Here is a 25965-nt window from a genome sequence, read left to right on the forward strand (position 1 = left end):
TGGCACTCTCGTGGGATGCCTGCAGCTGATTGTGTCTTCTCGTTTACAGTGATCCTCTTGGCTGCAGGATGGCTGAAGGATTAGGAGAAGATACAAACCAAGGTCCATGGGTCAGAGTCCCAGCTGCAAGACAGGCAGCAGGCCAGAGTGAGTCAGCTCTGTACCGAGGCCTCTGCCCTGGAGGGTCTAACCCCTCCCTGTGATAGAAACTTCTTTGGCCAACTAATTCATTCTTTTTCATGGGTGCTACCACAACCTCTCCATCCCCACTCCCATTGTGCAGGAAAGGAAGCTAAGACACAGACAGAATAAGTTGTCCTGGTCACAGTCCAACCAGGACTCAGCACTTGAGAGATCTGTAGCTAGCCGGACTCCATTGCCAGGGCAATCAAGCCGAGCTTCTCAGCTAGGATGGGGACTCTGTGAGGGGCTTTCACCTCTACCTTTATCTTATCTCCTGCCACCTTCACCCGCACTCTGTGAGCTCCAGTTAGGAGCAGCTCTAGCCCCGGGGTACACCCTAAATTGCATTGAGAAACCACTGAAATCTTTCCAGTGTCTATAACACACATACTCACACACTTACTCCCTTCCCCAACTCGGACTCATCTTCTTGGAGTCAGATCAAAATCCTAGCCCACCCATCAGGATGTGACTATGAGTCAGATCAAAATCCTAGCCCACCCATCAGGATGTGACCATGAAGAGAAGTAGAGGAAAGGGCACGTGTTGACAAGGATGTAGAGATATTGGAACCTTTGTGCTTTGTTGAGGGGAAAATACAATGATTCTCCTGCTGTGAAACAGCACAGCCGTTCCTCAAAGAATTAACATAGAATCCCAATATGACCCAGCAATTCCACTTTTCAGAATGTGCCACAAGATTAGGAAACACACACACACACACTCTCTCTCTCTCTCTCTCTCTCTCTCTCTCTCTCTCTCTCTCACACACACACACACACACACACACACACACACACACTTACACACACACACTATTCCTGCTTGTAGCAGCATCATTCACAATTACCACAACCCATGTTTTTACCAGCAAATGATGGATAAACAAGGAGTGATGGGTATAGACAATATAGACCATGGCATATTGCTCACCCTTAAAAAGGGAGAAAAAATGCTGGGCAGTGGTGGCGCATGCCTTTAATCCCAGCACTCAGGAAGCAGAGCTAGGAGGATCTCTGTGAGTTTGAGGCCAGCCTGGTCTACAGAGCGAGATCCAGGAAAGGCACCAAAACTGCACAGAGAAACCCTGTCTTGAAAAAAAGGGAAGGAAAAGCTGTCCAACAGTGGTGGTGTGCACCTGCAATCCCAGCATTTGGGATCCTACAGCAGTGGGAGAGTTCCAGACCAGCCAGGGCTATGTAGTGAGTATGAAGTCAACCTGTACTACATGGAGGCCCTGTCTGGAAAAAAAAAAAAAAAAAAAAAGCAAAAATAAAAAGGGAACTTCTTACTCATGCTTTATCATGGATTAAGCTTAAAGTCATTATATTAAATGATAAGCCTGATATAAAAAAACAAATATGCTGGGCAGTGGTGGTGTACATCTTTAATCCCAGGACTCGGGAAGCAGAGGCACAAGGATCTCAGTGAGTTTGAGACCAGCTTGGTCTACAAAGTGAGTTCCAGAATAGCCAGGACTGTTACACGGAGAAAGTATGTCTTGAAAAGCCAAAAAAAAAAAAAAAAAAAAAAAAAAGAGAGAGAGAGAGAAAACAAATATTATTTCACTTACATGAAGTGTTAAAATATTCAGTTGTGGAAAGGAAATGTGGAATGGCAATTACCAGGCACTTGGGGATTTGTGGTGGGGGACTGGGATGGAATCCTTTCTCCATCACTGAGCTACATCCCCAATCCTTGTAAAAATTTTTATTTTTATTTTGAGACAGGGTCTCATATGTTGCCCGGCCAATCTGGTGAACTTGAACTAGCAATTCCCCTGCCTCAGCCTCCTACTGAATAACTGATACTAAAACATGAGCCTGCATATCTGGTGGGAGTGATCATTTAAATAGATGTGGAGTTTCAATTTTGGAAGATGAAAAGGTTTCAGAAATGGAAGGTGGTGACAATGTGACTATGCTTAATGCCAATAAACTTTGCAGTTAAAAACCAGTTAAAATGGCTGGGTGTGGTGGAGCACCAAAGGGCAGAGGCAGACTGATCTATGTGATTTTGAGGCCAGCCTGGTTTATATAGTGAGTCCAGGGCAACCAGAGTTACATGAAAAGACCCTGTCTCAAAAACAGCAACCAACAAAAATAGATAAAATTTGGCCAGGGAGATGGCTCAGTGGGTAAAGGCCCTTGCTACCTAGCCTGACAACCTAAGTTGGAGCCCCAGAACCCAAATAAAGGGGGGAAAAGACTCCAAAAAGTTGTCCTCAGATCTATATAGGGGTGCCATGACACACATGTGCCCCACTGCACAAACATACACAATAAAATGTGGTTTGGTTTTGTTTTGTTTGGCGGGGGGGCTTTTCAGCACAGGGTTTCTCTGTAGCTTTGGAGCCTGTCCTGGAACTCGCTTTGTAGACCAGGCTGGCCTTGAACTCACAGAGATCCACCTGCCTCTGCCTCCCTATTGCTGGGATTACAGGCGTGTGCCGCTGCCGCCACCCGGCAATAAAATGTTTTTTTAAGTCACTTGGAAATTTTTATATGAACTATATACTGCCACAATTTGAAAAAAAAAATTAAAAAGCAAAGCTTTCTGGAAATTCCTCCCAATACTCCTAAAGCAATGAGAGATTGTTTCAGCTCACGATGGACAGCAACTTAAGGTAAACTGTGCACTAAAGAATATTAAATGGGGGACTGGAGAGATGGCTCAGAGGTTAAGAGCAGTGGCTGCTCTTCCAGAGGTCCTGAGTTCAATTCCCAGCAACCACATGGTGGCTCACAACCATCTGCAATGAGATCTGGCGCCCTCTCTGTATACATAATAAATAAATAAATCTTAAAAAACCTTAAAAAAAAAAAAAAGAATATTAAATGTATCCTCGGAGGCAGAGCCAGGTGGATTTCCGTGAGTTCGAGGCCAGCCTGAGGCCAGCCTGGTCTACAGAGCAAGTTCCAGGAAAGGAGCAAAGCTACAGAGAAACCCTGTCTCAAAAAACAAAAACAAACAACAATAACAACAAAAAAGAACATTAAGTGTACTATGTTTCAAATCTAAAGCTAGTAGGTAAAAACAGCACCCAAATGTTTGACTTGAAAATACTGTTGAAGTCATGTTTCCTCAGATTCACTAACAAGCTCTCTCCTCCTTTTTTTAAATATTTTTATTTATTAAACTTTTTTTTTCATTTTACATACCAACCCCAGTTCCCCCTCCCTCCCCTTCTCCCGCCTCCTCACCCCCCTCCCATTTCACCCCCATCCACTCCTCAGAGTGGGTAAGGCCTCCCATGGTAGTCAACAAAGTCTGGCACCAAGTTAAGGAGAGCCTAGCCCCTCCCCATTGTATCAAGGCTGAAGCTCTCTCTTCTTTTGTGAGATCCTTCCGAGGAGGATGAGACAAGAGCCCAAACACAGGATGGGTGAGGAAGAGTCAGTCCAAGGTCCAGACCTGCCGGGAAGCCAGGTCCAACCTGCACTCTGGAAGCCAGGTGACCGCTCCAACCTGAGAGGGAGATAAGATAGGGCAAGGAAACTGGGGTCCGGGGCAGGGAGCAGGACCAGTTGGGCACCAATCCGGAGAGAAGTGCAGCCCACGCGTATATCCAGAGCAGCCATTCCTCAGTTTACCTCTGTGTCTCCCTGCCCCTCGGAGGTGACTGCATCAGAAAGGAGTATAAGGAATTGTGCTTTATTAGGGATGGGGAAGAAAAAGTAGATGCAGCTCTTGGGCGCCTGCTTCTTGCCGTCTGGGCTCTCGGCTGAGTACAGGAGAGGCAGAGATATTCAAGTGAGAGGCTCCATGCATACTGGCCGGAGAAAGACCGGAGAGCATTGGCCTGCTGTGTTCTGCGGAAGGGCACTGGGCCACACCACAGCGCTGGAGTGAGGAAGGCTTTTGCAGCTGGAAGGGCCTGTCCTGGCAGCTCTGTATGGAGGGCGGAGCAATGGCAATGGAGAAAGGACCTGGCCGGCTTGGGCAACCTGAGGTTCCAGGTCTCCTTAGGCATGCCCTGGTTCTGTGACCTTGGCCAGCACCTTTCTCTTCTAAGCCTGTTCCTTCGTCTGCTGAGTAGTCAAAATCTGCCTTCGCCACTCACCGGGTTTGTGGCTACGGACCACACCTGTTTTTCAGGCACACCTGTTTGTGCAATGCTGATGTCTAGCAGCGAAAGCGGAAACACCTACAGGGTGAGCCCTCGGCCGGCTCTGGGAGCCACCCACTTGCAAGAGGTGCCCAGGACCGTCTTGTGGGGCTCCCTCCGGGCCGTCCCATCTGCTGTCCTCCGCAGCCTTGGGAGCTAGGAGGGGGGCCGGGCAGCCCAGGGGCAGCCATGACGGAGCCCGAGGCTGGGGCCGAGGACCTGGACACCCTCGTCGAGGAACTGGACTACCTGCCCGGTTACTTCCACCTGGAGATGCAGCTCAATTTCGAGCCGCGCTCACCGGCTCTGCTGCGCACTCGGGACCTGAAGCTCCAACGGGAGGGTCTGCGGCAGGAGCTGGAGCTGGTGGCCTCCCCGCAGCTGCTTGCAGTGCGTCACCTCCTGGGAACCTTTTCCTTTTACCTGGAGGAGCTGGACGAGGCCCGCGAGCGTTTCCTGGAGGTGGCCGGCGAAGACCCTGGCAACCTCAACGCTTGGGCCAATTTGGCACACGTCTATGGGCAGCTGGGCCAGGAGGAGGAGGAGGAGGCCTGCGCCGCGAGACTGGCCGCTCTCATGGGCCTGGCAGGGGACCCCGAGGATTCAGGAGACCCACGGCTCCGCGCCGCCCGCTGCCTGGCAGAGCAAGGATACGCACACGGCTTCGACGTGGGCTGTGCCAGTCCAGAGGAGCGCGCACAGGTGCTGGAGGCAGGCATCGCGCTCTACGACAAGGCGCTGAGCTATGGGCAGCAGGTGAGTGCTGGTAGGACTCATCCATTCCCTTTGCAGGGATGCCCCCCCCCCCCCCCCACCATTCCCGGCCCAGGCTGCCCAATAAATAGCTTTGTGTTCCTGGGTACTGCCTACCTAGCCCTCTGTTTCAGCACTAGGCTAACTCATCCCTTCTCCCTCCTCTGCCAGCAAGGACCTGTTGTTGTTGAGCTGATGCACACTCACCTATTAAGAGGCACAATCGGACACCAACAACTTGGCAGATTTTCCTACTCCTCTCTCCCCTCGTCCACCTATCCATTTAGACCCCAATTTTTGTCAGCTCCTCTGCCTCAGCTTAGAAGGGCTTCCCTCTCCTCCCCAGCCTTCTTCTGCCAATCCAGCCTCTGGAATTCTCCTGCCCCATGTTTCCCTCAGCTGTTGATACATCTGCTGCACCTCACTGGCCATGTCTTCAGCTCAGCCCCCTCCCCACGGGCTGGAAGAACGAGTCCTAGGCTGGAGTGGCATTTTTTCTCTTTTTTTCTTTTTCTTTTTTCTTTTACTTTTATTATTTATTTATGTACTTACTTATCTATCTATCTATCTATTTACTTATTTATTTATTTATTTATTTTTGAGCTGAGAATCGAACCCAGGGCCTTGCTAAGCAAGCGCTCTACCACTGAGCTAAATCCCCAACCCCTGGAGTGGCATTTGAGGCTCTCGGTCCTCCATGCAGGCTTTCACTACAGCCCACATCCAATCCACCCCCCACCCCCGTGGGCGGGCTGCTTACAGCTCCCTTCCTTCCCGAGTCTTGTCTGCCTCTTCCTGGGGTACCTCCGGCTCCTGTGGCCTGCAGAGCCCTCTGTTGCTCTCCGATTTGCCTCAAATTTCCCCTCCCAAGAAAGCCTCCATGATTCCAGGCTGGTCATCGCATCCCCTCAGCTTCCCCAGCACTGTCCCCAACTGTCCCTCCAGCTCAGTCTCACAGCTTCGACAGAGGACACAGTGTAAACCAGTCTGGTACACAGTGGAGAGAGGACACAGTGTAAACCAGTCTGGTACACAGTGGAGAGAGGACACAGTGTAAACCAGTCTGGTCTGGTACACAGTGACGCTCATAGGTCCTGGCACTAAGTAGAAACTAGTACAGTCGTCATTTCTCCTGCTGATCAAGGGTCCTATGTTCAGCAGCCTATGCAATAAACTCTTACCATAGAGCATCCCCGTGGGTCTGGAATGGAGGTGTGATTCTACTCCATGTGTGGGGCTGTGGTGTCCTCCTAGGTTTGCCTGACTGGGGATCATCTACAGCCACACTAGTTCATAATCAATAGGGGATAGTTCCTAGCTGGTTGTTGATGTTTTGCTGTTTTCTGTTTCTTAGGAACAAGCCAGTGGGTCCAGTCTACACTTCAGGGGAGGGGGTTACACAGGTCAGAAATACCAGCAGGTGGGGCTCACTGAGGGTATCCCAGAGGCGCCTGTCACTGAGGCTGATGGAAGAGTGATGTGGAAATGTTATCTTCTTGGGAGCAATGTGCTGGCACATCTCCATTCACAAAGCCTCCACACACATCCTGGGTGTCTTCGACACCAAAGCCTACAACTTCTTTAAGGAGAAATCTTGGAATGGTGACTTCAGGGAGGCCAAGTTGGAGGGTGTGGACTTGAACTAAGGACAACAGTGCAGGATAGAGGTCAAGAGAGGAGGTGGGGTTGGGGATTTAGCTCAGTGGTAGAGCATGTGCCTAGCAAGTGTAAGGCCCTGGGTTCAGTCCTCAGCTCCAGAAAAAAAAGAGGGGGCCAAGTGTGGCTGAAAGAGTCCAGGTCCAAGTCCCCAGTCCCCGAGCTCTCTAGCTCCAGTCAACCGATACCTGGCTCTCCAAGTGCCCTCCCCTCTTGATGAAATGAGATAATAATGGCCTGCATGTCATGGGCTTTCTCATTAGTATAATGGTGGCACCATTTGGTTGATGACATAATGAAGTTAATGTTTGTAAAGTTCCTAGAAAGGGCCTACATGGAGACAGCCACAAGGTGATCCTCCATCTCTTCACCTACAAAGCCTCCCCCACCCCCAAGCTAGGTGTAGCCGTGAGCATGACATGGAGTCGGCAGGGGACCTCTAGTTTTGCATCCTGAACTTGAAGTTGAATGCCAGGCCACTGGGTGTGGGTGCATCCAGCATTGTATGTGTTGAGTGTGATTGTGGTCATAGGCCACAGCAACAATGTGGTGCTTGAAAGAGCCCTGGGTGGGGAGCTGCAGGCTCAGGGACTCAGCCTCAGGGAGACCCACAGTGGAGGTTTCTCCCCACACTGCCATTTTCCCACACAGGAAGGGAGACATAACTACTGAGGTCCTTTTCTGATCTCAGGCGGTGTTCGGGGTGGGGGGGGGGGGGAACGAAGGCTTCCTAGAGGAGGGGTCAGGGAGGCAAAGGCCTATGAGTAGCAGGCGAACAGAGGCCAGCTCCTGCCTGTCTAGTCAGCACAAACCACAGCAGGTGCCATCCAGCCAGGGAACAGCACAGGATGGAATGCTGAGGAGTTGTTGCTTTGGGGAGCTCCCTCTCAGTTCTGTGCAGAGCAGCTGTGGTCAGGGGAGAGGTAGGGCTTGCCTCCTGCCTGTCTGCCTATGTTCATGCCCATGCTCATGAAGTATGTGGTGCTGAGTACGTGCTCAATAAATACAAAAACAGTGATGATTTTGGCAATCAGAGTTAGGGACTTGGGCTGGAGGGCTCAGCTCTGTTACTGTTTTGCTGTGGGGCTTAAACAAGCTGTTTGTCTCTGGCCTCCATGCAGACTTCACAGATGCCAGTACTGAGCTCTGGATCTCTCCCTGAAACATACTATGATTATCCTGTCAAATGTTACAGAGACCTGAGCATGCCTAGCAGGTGGTTACTAAATTTCTCTACATTTATCCATACCTACTGTGTGCCAGGCATGTATTTAAGAAGTCCCAACATTAAGAAGCTCCTGAACAACAGAGAAAGCAAACGTTAGTTCCTCTGTTAATCATCATACCCAAGCCCTTCCTCTGGGACCAGAAGCCTAAAGGACAAGTTAGAGATGCCCCTACAGCTGCCTGAGACCACAGGCACATGATACTCTCTAAATATTGAGCACCAGAGAGCATGCTCTCTGAAATAAAACTAGTTCCCCAGGGCCTGACCATGGACATGGACTTCAGTGGCACATGGGGACCCAATGTCAGCATCAGCAGTGACCTGGAAAATCCAGGTCCTATGGAATAGAAAAGCAGTGTGCAAGTTCCAGAGAAGTGATGCTCTCCAGCAGAGGTGACTGTGGTGATGTTGTATTCCCCGAAATATTGTGCACCCTAATAAACGTATCTGGGGTCAGAGAACAGAACAACCACAATATTAAACATAGAGGATAGTCAGTGGTAGCACACACGTTTAATCCTAGCATTCCAGAGGCAGAAATCCATCTGTTCCAGGATATAGCCAAGCATGGTGACTCACGCCTTTAATCCCAGAAAGTGAGCCTTTAATCCCAGGGAGCGAGGGCAGAAGGTAGAAAGGTATATAAGGCGTGAAGACCAGAAACTAGAAGCATTTGGCTGGTTAAGCTTTTAGGCTATGAGCAGCCCAGTTCATCTGAGATTCATTCTGGATGAGGACTCAGAAGCTTCCAGTCTGAGGAAACAAGACCAGCTGAGATACTGGCAAGGTGAGATAGCTGTGGCTTGTTCTGCTGCTCTGATCTTCCAGCATTCATCCCAATACCCAGCTCCAGGTTTGTTTTATTATTAAGACCCTTTAAGATTCATGCTACAGGTGACTGACGGAAGCTTCTGGAAGGGGTAGAAATCCGTTAGCAGGAATAAGATGAGGGCATTTCCAGCATGATGTCTGTAAAGGCCCTACAGCAGGAGCTTACAGAGCATGGGGTCTTTAGAGACAGTTGGCCCAGGACGGGAGACAGGGCCAGAAGGAGGCAGCCTGAAGCTTTGTAGAGATCGCATGATGATTGAAGAGCTACTGATGTGGGCTCTGAAACTGGGTTCCACCTGCCTCTTTAGTCACATTTTCCCTGACTGCCTTGGCCCCTCACACAGCAATCCTGACAGACAATTCTCCAGATGTCCTGTGTAGCCTTATCCCTCCCCGAGTAGGACTGCCCTCTTGCCTAGACAGCAAATGCATCCGTCAGAGCCTATCCCACATGTCACCTGCTTCTGGGAGCCTGCTCACATAGCTGCCCCTCTGGGCACCTTCCCACTTCATCTTACAGGAGATGGTTCAGTTGAGAAGGAGCTGAGCCTCTGCCCACAGTTTGCCTGAGGGTAGTGAACTAGTAGTGGAGTTGATAGTCCCATCCTGGCTTGCCTCAAGGCCTTTGCTTTTCTCTCGGATAAAAGAAGGTGATCAGAGGGGACCCCCTCACAGGCACTCAGAAATCTAGGATGGGGCCTGCCGAGAGAGCTCAGGTAGGCCAGTCGCCATTCTTGGGGAGATCATCGAAGACAGGAGGTAGAGGCACCCCGGGTGGGAAGCAGGAGGAGGGACTCCCCAGCTTCAAGAGCCTTTGTGGGAGCGGTAGAGGTGGGCAGTGGCCACCACAGATTGCACAATGCAGGTTTTCTACCTGTTGGGAGGGGTTGCCACAGACAGGCAGGATGAGTCGGGGCTCCTTGAGGCCAGAAGACAAATGACTTCTGGAGCGTAGTAGCTGCTCATCTAACCTCTACTACAAAGGAAGCCGTGTGAAGCTCATCCTTCAACTTGAAACTGGTGTGTGAGAGGGGGTGAGTCTAGTCTCTGCTCTTCATTCCCTGTTGAGAGGTTTGGGGTTGCAGTGCTGGGGGTGGAATCCAGGCCTTGCTACACTAGACAGGTGCTCCATTGCTGAGCTATACCCTAAGCCTTTCTCCTCTTTCTGGACACAATTATGAAGAGATGTGTTGCTTTTATCACTTGTCCCTTCCTCTGAAGACAACCTTTACACGCGCGCGCACACACACACACACACACACACACACACACACACTCAGAGGCGGGGGTTGGGGTGGGGAGGAGCAGAGAAAGAAAAAGAGAGTGATTGATTTGCAGTAATTCCTGGTCACAGATCTCAAGGTCCTGCCCACTTGAAGAGCATAAGACTTGTCTTTAGATAGATCAGGTGGAGATTCTGCCCCAGCCCCGCCCGGGTGGCTGCAGGCAGGTCATGAGCCTCACTTTCCTCCTCTGCCACATGAGACCCTAACACAACTGTCCCAGGGTTGCTGTAAGGTAGCCAGGACATGAAATCACCAGGCCAGGCGTGGATTGGGGTCCTGTGCGGTTCTTTCCCCAGCATCCGGCCCTTAGACACTGTGCCAGACAGTGTCTGCTTTGTCCCATAGGGGTGAGACCCGTCTTGTGTTCTCTTTGTTACCTGCCCCCACCAGGGCTTGGCAGAGGGCCAAACACCTGGAGCAGGGGGCCTTGTGGCTGTTGTTAATTTGTTTTGTTTTGTTTTGTTTTGTTTTTGAGTCAGGGTTTCTCTGTGTAGCACTGGCTGTCCTAGAAATCACTCTGTAGACCAGGCTGGCCTCAGGACTCAGAGATCCACCTGCCTCTGCCTCCCAAGTGCTGGGATCAAGGGAGTGTACCACCACTGACTGGCTATAAGTTTAATTGAGTTGAATAACTCAGTTTTAACTCTTAAAAAAAGTTTTTTAGAGCTGGCGGTGGTGGCGCATGCCCTTGATCCCAGCACTCGGGAGGCAGAGGCAGGTGGATCTCTTTGAGTTCCAGGCCAGCCTGGTCTACAAAGTGAGTTCCAGGACAGTCTCCAAAGCTACAGAGAAACCCTGTCTCGAAAAGCCAAAAAAAAAAAAAAAAAAAGTTTTTTAGTAAACTTAAAAATTTTAACTTAGAACTTTTCTATTTCTCCAGAAAAGGAATAGCCCTGCCCCAGGCCACTCAGTCATTTCATTTTCATTTCCTTTTCTCAAAATATTGGCTTAACACATGCATAAACATGTATGTAAACATTCACACATGACTCATACACATGCACATATCGCACATGCACAGACACATGCACTCACATGTACACACGTTCACCCATGTGCACTCACACATGGGCACATACATGCATGCTCACACATACACTATTGCTAAAATTCCTTCTCTTGGGAGACATAAACAATGTCTATCCCTCTTTCTAAGGTTCCAATAACAAAGCAAGGTACAAGTACGTCCACAAAAGTTCACCCTGGGGAGCCAATGAATTTATTAGGCTTATTTACCAAGCAGCAGGTAAAGGGTTACAGGAAGGGGCATAGGAAGCAACCACATTGGAAAATCTGAACTCAGTGTGGATGATGACTCTTGTCTGTGTCGAGAGAGCCCCCTCCATCATCCTTCCCACCTAAATCCTCTAGCTTCCCACCCCACTCCAAGGCCATACGTAATTAGGGCAGAGTTGTTTACAAGTGGTTGGAAGGAGTAGGAGGATACTCAGCTTGAGGGTCCCGTGACTCTCTCTCTGCCCCCTCTTTCTAAGAGGGAAGGTCAACAGGCCCAGCTGTACTGAGCTTTGAGAGCAGGCCAGCAGAACTCCGGGAGATGGTGGCAGTTTTGCTTGGGAGGTGGTCCTGTACAACACATGCCTGCTAATATACATGCAGATCCACGCGTGAACACACATGAGCACTCATTTGCACACATGTATGCCCACACAAGGGAGCACTCACACCTGCAACTCCTACACTCATACACAAGCCCTTCTCCACACCTCACAGCAGGCCTGGGTAATAAGTCCCACTCCAAGATTGGCGCCTGTGGGCAGTCTGAGCTCAAACCTCACTTTCATTAGTGTTTGTGTCTAGCTCCGACCTCAGGGACCCACTTCCTGTTAGGCATCGTGTTTCCCCTCACAGGCAGGGCACAGCAGGCTCCAAAGGGGAAGCAACCTTCCAGGGGGACCCAGTGCACTCCATTTGGATTTCATCCTCAGTGATGCTAGAGGGCAGGGAAGTGAAGCCTCAAGTCAGCTTCACAGAGAGTGGGCATTCCTAGCAGGGTTGAAAGGGGGCCCTCAGTCAGCAAACCCAGGGTCCTTGTGTGCACATTGGGTACACATACCTCTGCAGTTCTGGGTGCTCTGATTTGGTTCAGGATGGATGAAGCCAGATGAAGCCAACTGGAGGATGAAGTCAGACCACGGGCTAATGAGCTGGGCACTGAGCATACCTGTGATTTTTCTACATCGCCTCACTTGATCTCATAGAAATGCTGATAATGCCGCATTATTAACACCATTCTACAGATGAGGAAACAGAGGCTTGGAGAGGTGCACAGCCCAAGGGCACACAGCCATGAGTGACAGGCAGGGACTGAAGTCAAGCGTATTGGCTCAGAATATCTCAGTCCTGGCTCAGAATATCTCAGTCCTGCCTCATCCTTGTGATGTCCTTGGAGCTACTCACATCTGCTGCTGGTTGTTTCTTTCCCCACTTACCTGGTAACCTCGAGGGCTGAGTCTCCATGTTCTCACAGACACAGGCCCCCAGAGGTCAGTTGTTTTTAGCATCATCTCACTCAATTGTGTCTACAGAAGAAATAATGTCCATAGGGTTCTGCACAGTGGAACCACGGGGGAACTGAGGGGAGTGAGGTTCACTGCTCTTACTTGAGAGGGCACAAGACTCCCTCAGACCCACCGCCACTACAGACCCTGGAGTCTGACTTAGATCCACAACAGTGAACTAGAGATGTGGCTCCTCAAGGTGCAGTTAATGGAGGGACCACAGGGGGAGGATGCCCCACAGGGCCTGCAGATGTGACAGGCTGAGGGACAGCAGGGAGTTGCAGTTGGTCTGCTCAGAGCATGAAGTCCAGGTGAAATGCTCCAGGGGAACCCAAGATGAGGAAGGACACTCACGGCCAAGGCATTGCACTCAGTTCCCCAACTTCCTCCACCCGCCCGTTTACTACCCGGCATAACAAGCTTCTTAGATGGGCAGGATGTTCACAGACACAGAGGCTGCTGGCTCAGTGACCTTCTGGGATCCCTGGTTGGAGCAGGGGATCTCAAACTTTTGTTAATCCCCAGACTCGCTCCATGAGGCAAGTAAATGAGAACACTAGTACCCACAGCAGGGTCGGGGAGCCTCCCCCTGTCCTGTCCAGTGTGCTCTGAGGCTGTCTGTGTCTCACCGCTGAAGACAGTCCACTTGTGGTGGAAGGACACGTTCTTAGGTGTGTCCCACACCTTGTGACTATTCCGGCAGTGTCAGCCTTCAGGAGGCCAAGGGTTCGGGATTTAATTGAAAAACTGGTTTTTGAAGGGAGGTAGATCAGAACTGAATCTTGGCCCTGCTACCGGGGCTGTGGGGCTGAGCTGTGGCTCTTAGGCTGTTTTCTAATCGGTAGAAGACACTATACCTTCCGAGGCCACTTTGAGAATCGGTTCTGCTATGTCCCCACCCCACCCCCACCCCCACCCCTGCAAGCCCAGTGACCTGGGGGAAGGCTTCTTCCTTTCCATCAGTCCCCTCCTAGGACAGCATTAGTCATGGGGGTGGGGGGACCTCCCTGGAATGTAAAGAGCAAAGTTCACTCTGCCAGGTAAATACTCTCTGAGAACCTAGTTGACCATCCAGTCTAATCAGAAGTCTATAGCTCAGTAAACCGAGGGTTTAATGAGAAAAAAATTGAAATCCTTTACAATCACCAAGTTTCCGATGCTCCTGTCTCTGAACCCTCGGGGCACCACCCGTGGACATGCCTGAGTTAGCACAAACCTGCCCGGTGACAGTGTGTCTTGTCCCACTACTTCTGACAGGTCACCTGCCTTTGTCTCTTTACCCCACGAGCCACAGAAGCAAGGTCTTCAGGCATCCCTGGGGAGGAAAGGACTGCTCCTCTCAGCCCATTTCACTCCACCCTCTGTAGGGAGTCCAGCCAGTGGCTTTCAAACTTAGCACAGTAGAGAGGGTTGTTAGCACAAGCAGCCTCCTGGGCCACACCTCTAGAGCCACAGAGAAGTGAGTCAAGAATTCGAATTTCTAAGTCAGGCCTGGTAGCTCATGCACTAATCCTAGCACACCCAGACTGAGGCAGGAGGATTGCCACAAGTTTGAAGCCAACCTAGACTATAATATAAAACCCTGTCTCAAAAAAATAAAAACAAACACACAAACAAACAAAAAAATACCCAGGCTGGTGTGGAACTCACGAGAACTCACCACTCTATCATGCCTGACTCATCTACAAACGTTCTCCCTACTAAGTTACTCTTGGGGGAGTCAAATGAGCTAGCCCATGGTGTGCTCTGCACAGCAAAATTTGTGATTATCAAACTGTGTGATCTAACAAATCGCTAAGCCTGGATGTGATGGTGCATGGTAATCCTAGCAGGAGATGGAGGCAGGATGAGGTCAAGCTAGCCCAGGACATGCAGTAAGACCCTCTCTCATTAACGGGTGTGTGAGGGGTGGATTACCAGGAGTGTTCATAAGTCTCAGGCCCAGGCTTTCACATCAGGCTCTGAGGACACCATCTTGCCTCAGTTTTCCCATCTGTATTAAGATGGTAATGATTCTCACTTTCCCCTCCATGCAGGATGTTCTGAAGCCCTAATTAAGTTGTGTGGAAGTGCTTTGCAAATGGTAACCGGTTTAAACCCTGGCTCTTTGCAGTTAGATAGTGTGGAAAGAGTGGGAACTTGAAGTTAGAGGCGACTTTCTGGCTGCTTTCCCCAACTCGGGGAAAGGTACAAAATGACAAGACACTCAGGGAAGCATCAGGCTGATCCTTGGGGAACCCCGCAGGGTCTATCCCCCACCCTCACCTGCAGCTAGTCCCATGGTGGCTGCTTTCCCTACCGACTCAGGCTGGGCCTTGTGCTGTTCCTTCTTGAGACTCTGCCCCAGGATGGAGGCCAGCCTGAAGCCTAGGCTCTGATGCTGGCTGGTCCCCTCTGCCCCAGGATGGAGGCCAGCCTGAAGCCTAGGCTCTGATGCTGGCTGGTCCCCTCTGCCCCAGGATGGAGGCCAGCCTGAAGCCTAGGCTCTGATGCTGGCTGGCCCCTCTCAGACCTTCAGGGCACTGATGATGAGTGAGCATGGAGTGTCCCATGCAGAGCCCATACCAGGCAGTCCCAGAAACTCCCTCCATAGCACGCTCAGCCTTGGCCTCCTCCCAGGCTGCCTCTGGGAACTGGAAACCCTGGAGCTGTGCCCCTTGCCTGCCCGCTGAGGTTCCCCAGCAGTAGAAAGGCAAGCATCCCCTCCTTTCTGTCAGAGTACACTGGCAGCCACAGGCCTGTTTAACTTAATGCACTGGGGCTTGTCAGGTTGCCGTGGTAACAGCTTCAGCTGCTACTTCTGAAACAGCCAGGACCTTTAAAGGGACAGGCTATTTTCAGGCCGGCATTGCACTGCAGAGGGAATGGCACCCCTCCATCTGCTCACTGAGTTTCACTCCATGCCTGCCAACCCCATCCATAACCCAGAAGCCCTCCTTCAGCATCACTCACAAGGGAGATCTGCTCAGGGGTTACATTTGAGATCTGTCCCTTATGTCAGTCAGTCAGATAGCTACATTTTTGAAAAATCAGTTTAGTCTCCAAATTTGGGGGGTGGGGAAGAGAGCCTAGGAGCTGCTCCTGCAATTCAGGATAGTGCCACCAGGAGGTGATATTGCTTCCATCATGGAAAGCATACTAAGCAGGTTCTGAATTTGAGGCTGTTGACAGTGAGCAGAGTGGTGGGGGAAGTGTCTACTTGGGAACCTTGATGTTAGCTCACTTGGAGGAGCTTTGGGTCAATCACACCACCTCTCAGGTCCCAGTGTCCCTGGATACATAAGGAGATTGATCACGTGTTGTGGGACAGGCTAGAGGTTAGGACCATGGAGGGAACAGATTAACTTCCAGCTCTATCATTCACTGACCATGCAGTTAACTGAATGTCTTTGGACCTGAGTGTCGATGAAAGCAGTGTGTCCACAGCAAGAAGAGCCCCCCCCCCAAAGGCAGTGAATCAGGAAGGTGTAGTAGTACGCACCTGTAATGTAAGCACATGGAATCACATATTAGAAGCTATCCTGGGCTACACAGCAAGTCCTGGACAGCCTAGGCTACATAATGAGATGCTGTCTCAAAGCAAATCAAAACAAAATGAATGGCACACCTAACACCAGGGTCCTGTGGAAGCAAGAAAGATGTCTGTAACCCTAGAGACGGAATAGGGTGAGGAGGGCGTCTTCAGGCTCCAGGCCTTGAAGCCCTATGGCTGTCTGGGACACTGAAATGGATTCAGTATACAATAGACAAAGCAACCCCAGTCCACACCAGGAGAGTTGGAATGAGTGTTTGCTCTGGGTAGGCCCCATTGGCACATAGCTCTATGCTCCTTTGCAGGTGAGGATGCAGCCCCTAGGTTCTCATCCCTAGGGCCATCCAATTGAGCCACATGGGTCTGAGCCACCTAGCCTCTGCTCTGCCCATTCCAAGCCAGAACCTGCTCTACCAGCTCTTGTATTGGCCCCATCCCTTATCAGAAATATGGAAGGATGCGTGGGACCTCTTCCCTCCATAACTCACATTAGTCAATCACAAAGCAGGCCTGTGACCAGAACAGAAGTCTGAGGTCACACTAGCAAGGAGCTAGGCATCCCATGGCACCACGGACCACTCATGGGCAAGTGTTTGCCCAGGGTAGCCCATAAAAGATGTTCCATAAATCTGAGTCCTCCCTTCCTTCCAAGGTCCTGTCTAAGGCAACAGAGAAGTGATCTACCATCCTGTCCCAAAGCTTTGTGCTCCCAAAGCTTTGTGCTTTGGGAAATGTTCCCCGTTTCTCACAGATGCCCCAGAATCCCTGGTCTGCCCCTCTGTCTTCCACTCGGTGCCTATCACAGTCAAAGCCCTGGTGTACAGAGTCCCACCTGGAAATGGTTTAACCCACTGGGATGTTATGAATAGATAAGCACACATGGGAGCTTGGCACTCCCCAGCTCTAACCCCTGAGATGGCTCCCCACTGCCTTACAGATGGGCTTCAAATCTGTACTTTAGGAGCCCATCCCAAATTGAAATCCTTTACAATGACCAAGTTTCCAATACTCCTGTCTCTGAACCCTCAAGGCACCACCCGTGGACATGCCTGCGTTAGCACAAACCTGCCCGGTGACAGTGTGTCTTGTCCCACTACTTCTGACAGGTCACCTGCCTTTGTCTCTTTACCCCACGAGCCACAGAAGCAAGGTCTTCAGGCCGATCCTTTGGCTCTTTGTGATGTTCCCCACTAGTTCCGCCCACTCCTTGGGTTAGGGGTTCCAGCTCTGGTCACATCCAGACCCCATATACCACCCTCTGGCCACCTCTGAACTTCTGCCGCTGGTGGCCAGTTCTGGAATAGTTTTTCTCACTGTACCCCTCCCTCCTCAAGGATGGCACTCTAGAACCACTTCTCTGGAAAGCCTTGGGGGAAATTCTGGGGTGGGGAGGAGACCTCAGGGCTCTCACAGCCCTCCGTCCTTTCCATTCCAATTGTGTATTTACATCTGGCTTTCCTGCCAGGCCAAAGCCCTTCCCTCTCCTGTCTTCACTGCCAGCCTTGGACCATTCACTGACTCTGGATCCTTCAGCCTCACTCCATAAACAATGTTCTTTGCCCTCCAGGTTTCTCTCTCTCTCTCTCTCTCTCTCTCTCTCTCTCACAAATGTACAGACACACAGAGTTTACTCAAGATTCTATTCACTGGCTGCGGCTCCCTTACCTCACTCACACAGTGTTCTTTACCCCACCCCAGGTTACACACACACACACACACACACACACACACATGCACACGCACGCGCACGCACACGCACACACACGTACACGAATGCATGGGCACACACACACACACACACACACACACACACACACACACACACACGAATGCACGGGCACACACAGAGCTTACTCAAGATTCCGTTCGCTGGCTGCGGCTCCCTCCATCCCACTCACACACACAGTGTTCTTTGCTCTCCAGGTTACTCACTCCCTCACATCCCCATACACCTGCTCAAACCAGTCCCCCCTCCCACCGGACACCCTGATCCCTGTCCCACCCTCTGAAGTGCCACAACCTACTCCAGACCCAGTTTGAAAATATGTCCTCTAGCTGGGCAGTATTTAATCCTTTATTTAATACCTTTAATCACAGCATTTGGGATCTCTGAATTCAAGCACCCTGGTCTACAGAGTTCTAGGATAGCCAGGACTACACAGAGGCATCTGACTCAGAAAACCTCCAAAAGTAAGAAAGCACCTTCTCGGCTAGGAGTGGTATCACCTTGCTGTAGATGGTCCACGTCACTCTCAGGGCCTTGATCAGACTTTGCCCCTCCTCCAGGGTTTGACAATCTAGCATGGGGACAGGGGCATGGACTATGGAGATAGACATCCAATGCCCCGCTCTGCCATCTCCAGCTGAGCTATCCTGGGCTAGTCACCTCATCTCTCTGCACCTCAGTGTATTTACCTGTAAAGTAACTAATACCTGGGCCCTAGGCTTGCTGTGAGAGCAGGCAATGGGCATGAGAACCTTGGCACACACACCAGGCTTCTCCATACCCTGGTCTGTTTCCCTAGCCAGTTTGTAAACCTGGTAGTGTCAGGGTTCAACATCCCCATAGCACCTCAGAGGTGCTCAGAAATGCTGGCTGATCTGAATGTTGCTGGAGGGGGAGGGGTGTGGGGAGTGATGGGGAGTGAGATCTGAGCTGAGAAGGCAGAAGTGGGGGGCGAGTAGGGAGATGAATGTGGGAGAGGAGCCAGAGCTAGAGGCAGAGCTGCCGATATGCACTGGGGATTTTATTGGTTTTCATTAAAATTCCATCCCAAGGCGGGAGGAGCTACTCCCGTAAATAGCAACATAAATATTTTATCGGGTGCTCAAGTCAGTCTAAATGCACAGCCAGGTTGGCGAGAATAACAATGGGAAAATATTCAGGGAGGCTGAGCCTGGTCGACTCACTTAACATCCCCAGAGATGTGGGAGTGAGGAAGGTGCCTGAGGGGGGAAGGAGGGGTGGGAAGAGGAAAGAAGAACACAGCTGAGCTGAGCCCCAGGCTGGGGGACCCAGAGACTGGGTCAGGTTAGCCGGGAAGGAAAAACACATGTTCCACACCTGCCCTGGGAGGACCACTTCACTGGGGATTCATACGGCTAATCTCAAATGCCCTTTGATCAGAGAAGTAAAGTGATTTGCCTAAGGCTGCCCAGCCAGGCACTGTCATCAAGGCTGTACCTGTTGCCTCTTCAAGTTCAGGCCCACAAGCATGGGGCCTTGTGAACAACAGCCTGAGTATCTCAATAGCCTCCATACAGCCCGTCGTCATTCTCTGCTTCCTAGATCCCAGTAGAGGAGAGAAGGAGCTGGTACTTCACCATGGCAACACTGTTCATCAGGTCAGGCGCGGGACTGGAGATGGGTTGGGGATGGTGGAAGAGGTGTGGCCTGGAAGCCAGGCAGAATTTGGAGCAGAGGTGGGTGGGCACTATGGCAGCACTCTGGGGGTGGCTGGGAGGTATATGCAGGGGCTACAGCCCTTTCCTACCCACAGGCTGGACGGCATCTTGCTGGAGATGGGCAGTGAGGAGCAGAGAAGGCTGCCAGCCTTCAACCGCACCCTGGCCTTGCTCCGGCAAGTCCTCAAGTCCTCAGACCCCCGACACCAAGGTGGGAACTCCAGGTGGGGTTGAGGAGCTTCTGTCCTGCTGTCCTGCACCTGTCAATAGTTCTGTCTGCCTCTAGCCCTGTCTCTTTTTGCCTCACTCTGGTTCACCTCACAATCATGTTTTCCTAAGGAAGCCCAGGCTCCTTATCATAGCAGACCCAGGAGTGATGTGAGGATCCAGGGTCCCCTGGGTGTGATGTCAGGATCTATGGTCCCCCGGGTGTGATGTCAGGATCTCTGGTCCCCAGGTGTGATGTCTGTCAGGATCTCTGGTCCCCAGGTGTGATGTCTGTCAGGATCTCTGGTCCCCTGGGTGTGATGTCAGGATCTCTGGTCCCCTGGGTGTGATGTCAGGATCTGTGGTCCTCCAGGTGTGATGTCAGGATCTGTGGTCCTCCAGGTGTGATGTCAGGATCTGTGGTCCTCCAGGTGTGATGTCAGGATCTGTGGTCCTCCAGGTGTGATGTCAGGATCTGTGGTCCCCAGGTGTGATGTCAGGATCTGTGGTCCCCAGGTGTGATGTCAGGATCTGTGGTCCTCCAGGTGTGATGTCAGGATCTGTGGTCCCCAGGTGTAATGTCAGGATCTGTGGTCCTCCAGGTGTGATGTCAGGATCTGTGGTCCTCCAGGTGTGATGTCAGGATCTGTGGTCCCCAGGTGTGATGTCAGGATCTGTGGTCCTCCAGGTGTGATGTCAGGATCTGTGGTCCTCCAGGTGTGATGTCAGGATCTGTGGTCCCCCAGGTGTGATGTCTGTCAGGATCTGTGGTCCCCAGGTGTGATGTCAGGATCTGTGGTCCCCCAGGTGTGATGTCTGTCAGGATCTGTGGTCCCCAGGTGTGATGTCAGGATCTGTGGTCCTCCAGGTGTGATGTCAGGATCCGTGGTCCTCCGGGTGTGATGTCAGGATCTGTGGTCCCCTAGGTGTGATGTCAGGATCCGTGGTCCCAGCACTGAGTGGCCCATGAAACAGCATACAAAAAGCTTGGACCAGTGGAAAAGCAATTTACTAGCATGGGAACTCAGGCAAAGGGAATCTACTGAAATATACTTCCAGGAAGCAGCAGGGAAGGCTTCAAGGAAGAGAGGTTAACCACTGAGAGGAAGTTTCTTTTACAGCAGTTGAGGGGGTCACTTGGCCTTGTTTGTGTGGGGACCCTCGCTGGGTGGAGAGGCTGCACCTCTTATCATCTTGTGTAGCAGTGACTTTTACAGGACGTTGTTTTCCTTGAGAATGGCCATTTGTGTGAGGAGCCATGGGGTCAGGCTCCCCAGGTTGTGGCCAGACTGTAAAATCATAGGAATTTTGCTTTCATTTGGGGCCTTTTGTCTCTGTACTCAGAAGCCTAGAGTGCTAAGCTAGCCTGTGCTACCTGAGAAGACTACCACAAAACAAAAACCCACCAAGCATGCAATGACAGGAACCCATGTCCTGGAATGTGTAGCATGTGGCTCCACCACCTTCCACCTCTGTCTAGGTTAGGGAAGAAGGCTGTGTTGGAGACAGGTGAGTCACTCTTTCCAAAGGACAAACAACAATCACAGATACTACTCCCCCTAGGAGGCCAGAAGAGCTATGTCCCTGAAATGGCATCTCCTGTGTGGCATGCTCAGACACAGAGTAAGCACCAGAACATGTCATATCCTCGGGAGTCCTGTAACTTCCCTCTACCCTTTGTCTTCTGGCCCATGCCATTGTCCCTTTCTCTGTCTTCAGTGGGGCTAATGCCTACAGAGGAGGAGCTGGCCCCCAGGCTTGTGCTCTCCCCACCTGCACTGCTCCCTAGAGACCCTACTCTCTCTTGCCCTCCCCCCCCCAGCTTTGGCCTGGTGCTATATTGGCATGCTGCTGGAGAGGAAGGAGACCTTCTTTACCACCCCCATGGGTGTCCATGAGTGTGGGTACTCAGGTATGGAGCCCCTGGACTGCTTTGGCAAGGTATGTATGTGTCCTAGGTACACCCACTTTGTAAACTTGGACTCCCCCAGGGAGCTCTGCTTCTCTGGGCCAACCCCAGGAAGGACTCTCCTCCAGCCCTCCATCACAATTCTCTCCTCACCCAGAGCAAGTGTTCCCTCATGCCTGCTCTACTGTGCCTAAGATAACACCATCCCCGCTAAATGGCCCACACCCATCCCTCCAGCCTCGAAGTGGGCCCTGGAACAATGCTCCCCTAGGCTGTGTTTCCTCCCTCTCACCCCTGTGGTTTAGTGGAAAGGATAGGTTTACTGGGGTCTCCTTATTGGCTCGCTTTAAGGCCATGTGGCCCTGAGACAAGATATTTAGAACCTATAGCAATCAATACCAGCATTGGCAGGGAGAGTTTGGCCCAGCTAGAAACTCCCGGAAGTATGAGGAGGTGGAGGAAGGCTCTGGTCCTACCTCTCATCAGCCCCATGACAGTGGAGAAGCTTGAGAATGTGTCAGTGAGCTAGACTCCAAGGAATCTGGGGCTGGTGGGTTTGCCCCCAAAGGGAAGGATCCAATATGGTTGCTATATGACTGAGCTGTGTGGGTGCTGGCCATGGGTAGGTGGGATCTGTGGTGATACAGCTTTATGTTTTATTCCCCCCTTCTCAGGCCATTGAGATCGCCAAGGACCAACCTCCCATCCTGAATCGCCTGGCCAAAATCTTCCACTTCCTAGGAAAGCAGGATATGGCTATAGGAACCTGCAACATGGCCCTGGATGTGCTTGGAGACCCACAGCTCAACTGGCAGGCATACTGTACCAGGGCCAAGGTGAGTCAGCCGGCAGCCCCGCCTCATCCTGCCATGAGGAATAAGAGGCCAAAGGTTAAGAGCAAGGATCCTGGGGTCAGGGCCCTGGAATCTTCATCTAGACACCTGAAATGCCTGCCCTTTGAGCTAAGAGAGTTAAGTTTGGTGCTGTGTGTAAACATGGAAGCAAGCATATCTGAGGAGTTCATTTGTGACGACTGATTGCTATTATCACTGACTCTTGAGAGACTGGGCTGCACCTTATCCTCAGTGCTGCCCATCGCTCGCTGAGGTGAGAGTTGCCTCCCTCAGTTTCCCTTGCTAGACCCAGCTCTATCTGTGGCACTGCACAGAACCCAGCTGTTTGAGGCCACATTTATTTTTCTCCAAGTTAATAAGCACTCCCCCCACCCCCACCCCTCATCTTCTCCGCTCCTGTCACCTGACCTGGTAGCCATCATGCTTTGGGTCTGGTCTCCATGGCTGCAGGAAGTAAACAGAAAACACCTTCCCTGGAGTTGATGTAGTTGTTACTGGTCATAAAGATACTCACCGTAAAGCCAGAAGGTGGTGCTACGAAAAATATTTCATGCTATGCTCCGGTTGAATCCTCCTAAGAATCCCTGAGAAGTGAGACATGTGCCAGTCTGTGGGTGGGGGCACAGGGAGGCAGCAGCCAGCTTCCTCAGGGTCCTGCATTCACTTTGTGAGAATGGCAGCCAGCCTTAGCTCTGTCCTCTGTTCCCTGTGGCCCCCAAGGTCACACTTACTACTCAGATGACCAGGGCAAGAAGGAATATGACAGAAGGGAACGCACAGGTCAAGGCGGAAGCGACAGCCCCTTGTGTGACTCAGGAGCCCAGACCTGGCTGTGGTAGCTCTGCCCAACTCTTGTCCTGATGCGCTTTCTTCCATCTTGCTGGCCTGGGTCTCCACCTAGAATGCTCCCCCCATAGATGACCAGATGGCTTTCTCCCTTCCTGCAGACCTGACACACTCCAGCTTCATTCCAGTGACCTCTTATTGAAAATGTCAAACTACCTGCCAGTGTTTCTGTCCTGCGCTGCTTTACTTTTCCTTCTTTTATTTATTGGTTTGGTTTTTGAGGCAGGATTTCTCTGTGTAACAGCTCTGGCTTTCCTGAAACTCTGTAGGCCAGGCTGGCCTTGAACTCACAGAGATCCTCCTGCCTCTGCCTTCAAAGGCGTGCGCCACCACTGCCCGGCTGCTTTTTCTTCTTAACAGCAGACACACTGTCTACTACTTATCCTGTTTATTATTTCTCCCTACTAACATACAAGCCCACGAGAGCAGGCTCTTTGCCATTTTATTTTCCACTGTATCCTCGGTGCCTGGCACATAGTAAGTTTTGTGAATTGCTAACTTTTCAGCTTAGAAAATGGAGTTCAGGTGTTAGGAAACTTTCTCCAGGTTATATAGCTGATTGTGAGGACATTCAATACATGTTTGCTGAAAGAATGGATGAATGAATGAATGAATGAATGATCTTACTTCATCCGGCTCCATGCTGTATAAGCAGGGAAACAGTCCCAGAATGGGAAGTGGGTTACCCTAGCTGGTACAGAACTGAGATCCAGGACTCCTGGGTCCCAGCCTCAGGTGCCAGGCTTTCTGCAACCACACAGGATGCCCCTGATTGCTGCCAAGAAGCAACCTGGCTTTTCCTGAGGTCAGAAAGGAGGCAGATGTCTTGTGGGGAGGACCTGCTCTGAGTTGCTCTTCTGCTGCAGGTCCGGATCAGAGCCTATGTCCACGACCTGGAACGGGCCAAGGTGGGGCTTGGGGGTATGCCTGACAGGAACCACCTGGCCTGTGCCAAAGCTGACCTTGAGGAAGTGGTCAAGGTATACCCAGGCCTCAGGACCTACCTAGACATCGGCCAGGTAAGAGAGACGAGGGCAACGTGGCCACTGAGGATGGAGAGGAGTAAGTGGCATCCACCCCTGCTCTCCTCCTCTAGCTGTCCTGTGGATTGGATGCAATAACGTGTGTGTGGTGTTTGGAAGCCTCCCTCACCACACCCTCTCTCCCTCTCAGCAGTCAGTATAGACTGTGATGTGCTCAGGGAAAGGTGACCACATCATAATTGTATGTGGGAGGGTTGTTCAAGGTCAGAAGGCTCTGTGTGGAGGAGCTGGAACTAGAGCCTTGGTACAGGGTTTTCCAGGGGGGCAGGAACAATATCTCTAATTAATAGGGGAAATGGTGGGGACCGATGAGGGGGGTCGGGTGTGAAAGAGAAAGGCTCAGAGGCCACTCCTACCCAGGTTTACTACTACATGGGCGTGGACGCCATGCGGGAGCTGCTGGCAGTGGATGAGACTGCGCTCAATCAGGCGCTGGTCTTCCTGGCCAAGGCTGGCGAGTTGGAGCTGGGAGATACGTTGCCAGAGCTGCAGCTGCTGCGTGGCAAATGCTTGCGAGTCCAGGGCGAGGATGCTAATGCCGCAGCCTGCTTCAAGCGTGCAGTGGAGCTGGACGACACTGGATCCAGCCACACCGAGGGTTTCGGCTTCCTGCTCGAGGCGCTGCTGGCCCAGTGGAGCCAGGCGCAGCTGAGCGATGGCGAGGTGGGCTGCGAGGTGGACATCTGGCTGTGCCACGCCCAGAGCAAGTACCCGGTGGCACGCCTACGCCAGGAGCTGCAGCGTGTGTGGCGCGGCCACACAGATGAGGTCCTGGGCCTGGCCCGTGCATTGGTAGCCCAGGGACGGCCCGCACTAGTGCGCCTGCTCTTTGAGACTATGGAACAGGAGGGCCATGCAAAAGTCGAGCATCCTCCTCCTGAGTCAGATGCTGATACCCTGATGAGGTCCATTCCGGAAGAGGCCCCACCCAGATGATTGGATCTAGTCCTGGCATTCAAGATAGCCCACCTGTCAGGGCGGGCAGAGCCAGAATGTTTAATGCGCTGGGCTACAACACAGTTCAGTAGAAGGCTTGCCTAACAAACATGCGGCCCTGGGTTCATTTCCTACACCTGGGAGGTGGGGGGTGGGATCAAAGCAGATTTTTCTCCTCCCACCCAAAGTGTGAATGGGTACTTTGAAACGTTTTATGCATTTGAAATACCCATAGGACAGAAAATGGGCACTTGGAGGAAATTCTGCGGGGCAAGGAGTCTGGGAGCAGGCATGAGAGGCCACTGGAAAACGGCCTCCTGAGGAAAAGAGCTGGCCAGCACACAGCGAAAATAGGATGGCTCAAGTCTCCTGACAGAAAAGATAGCTGTCTCAGATGTGACTTGCTATCCCCGATGTCTGAGTGACTGCCATTGGAGTACCTAGGGCCACACTGAAAGTTTCGCTGAGTGGGTCTCAAGTCCTCAGCCAGAAAAGCCTAGTTAAAACAGACCAAGGTGGCACCCAGCGTGGGTGCAGACTGGATTCTGACTTCAGTCCAGGTGCTCAGAGTCAGTTCCTTCCTCTCCATCAGCTTCCAGCAAGGCTCTGCTTTGGTCAGCCTTCTTGGAAGGCTTCCCAAAGTCCTTGAAATAAAACTCATCAAAAACA

At 51.6% G+C, this 25965-nt stretch overlaps 2 protein-coding genes across 2 annotated transcripts in view; one reads left to right on the plus strand and one right to left on the minus strand.

Annotated features, from left to right (window-relative positions):
* The window catches only part of Lexm (lymphocyte expansion molecule), a 25730-nt gene extending 21248 nt beyond the window's left edge, over positions 1–4482 (minus strand). The window contains exons 1-5 of the mRNA XM_036178585.1: positions 4371–4482; positions 4247–4308; positions 3957–4074; positions 3777–3907; positions 3598–3651 (exon numbers count right to left, since the gene is read on the minus strand). Of these exons, the coding sequence (XP_036034478.1) occupies positions 3598–3651; positions 3777–3907; positions 3957–4074; positions 4247–4308; positions 4371–4482 (477 nt within the window). The remainder of the gene's footprint in view (positions 1–3597; positions 3652–3776; positions 3908–3956; positions 4075–4246; positions 4309–4370) is intronic.
* On the plus strand, positions 4375–25965 carry Ttc22 (tetratricopeptide repeat domain 22). Its single transcript, XM_036179201.1, has 7 exons — positions 4375–5047; positions 19386–19441; positions 19597–19712; positions 21531–21649; positions 22292–22453; positions 24184–24336; positions 24721–25965. Exons 1-7 carry the CDS (start codon positions 4481–4483, stop codon positions 25294–25296), a joined length of 1749 nt encoding a protein of 582 aa, XP_036035094.1. The 5' UTR covers positions 4375–4480; the 3' UTR covers positions 25297–25965.

This window comes from Onychomys torridus, chromosome 2 (genome assembly GCF_903995425.1).
Source record: "Onychomys torridus chromosome 2, mOncTor1.1, whole genome shotgun sequence".
NCBI classification, from domain to species: Eukaryota; Metazoa; Chordata; class Mammalia; order Rodentia; family Cricetidae; genus Onychomys; species Onychomys torridus.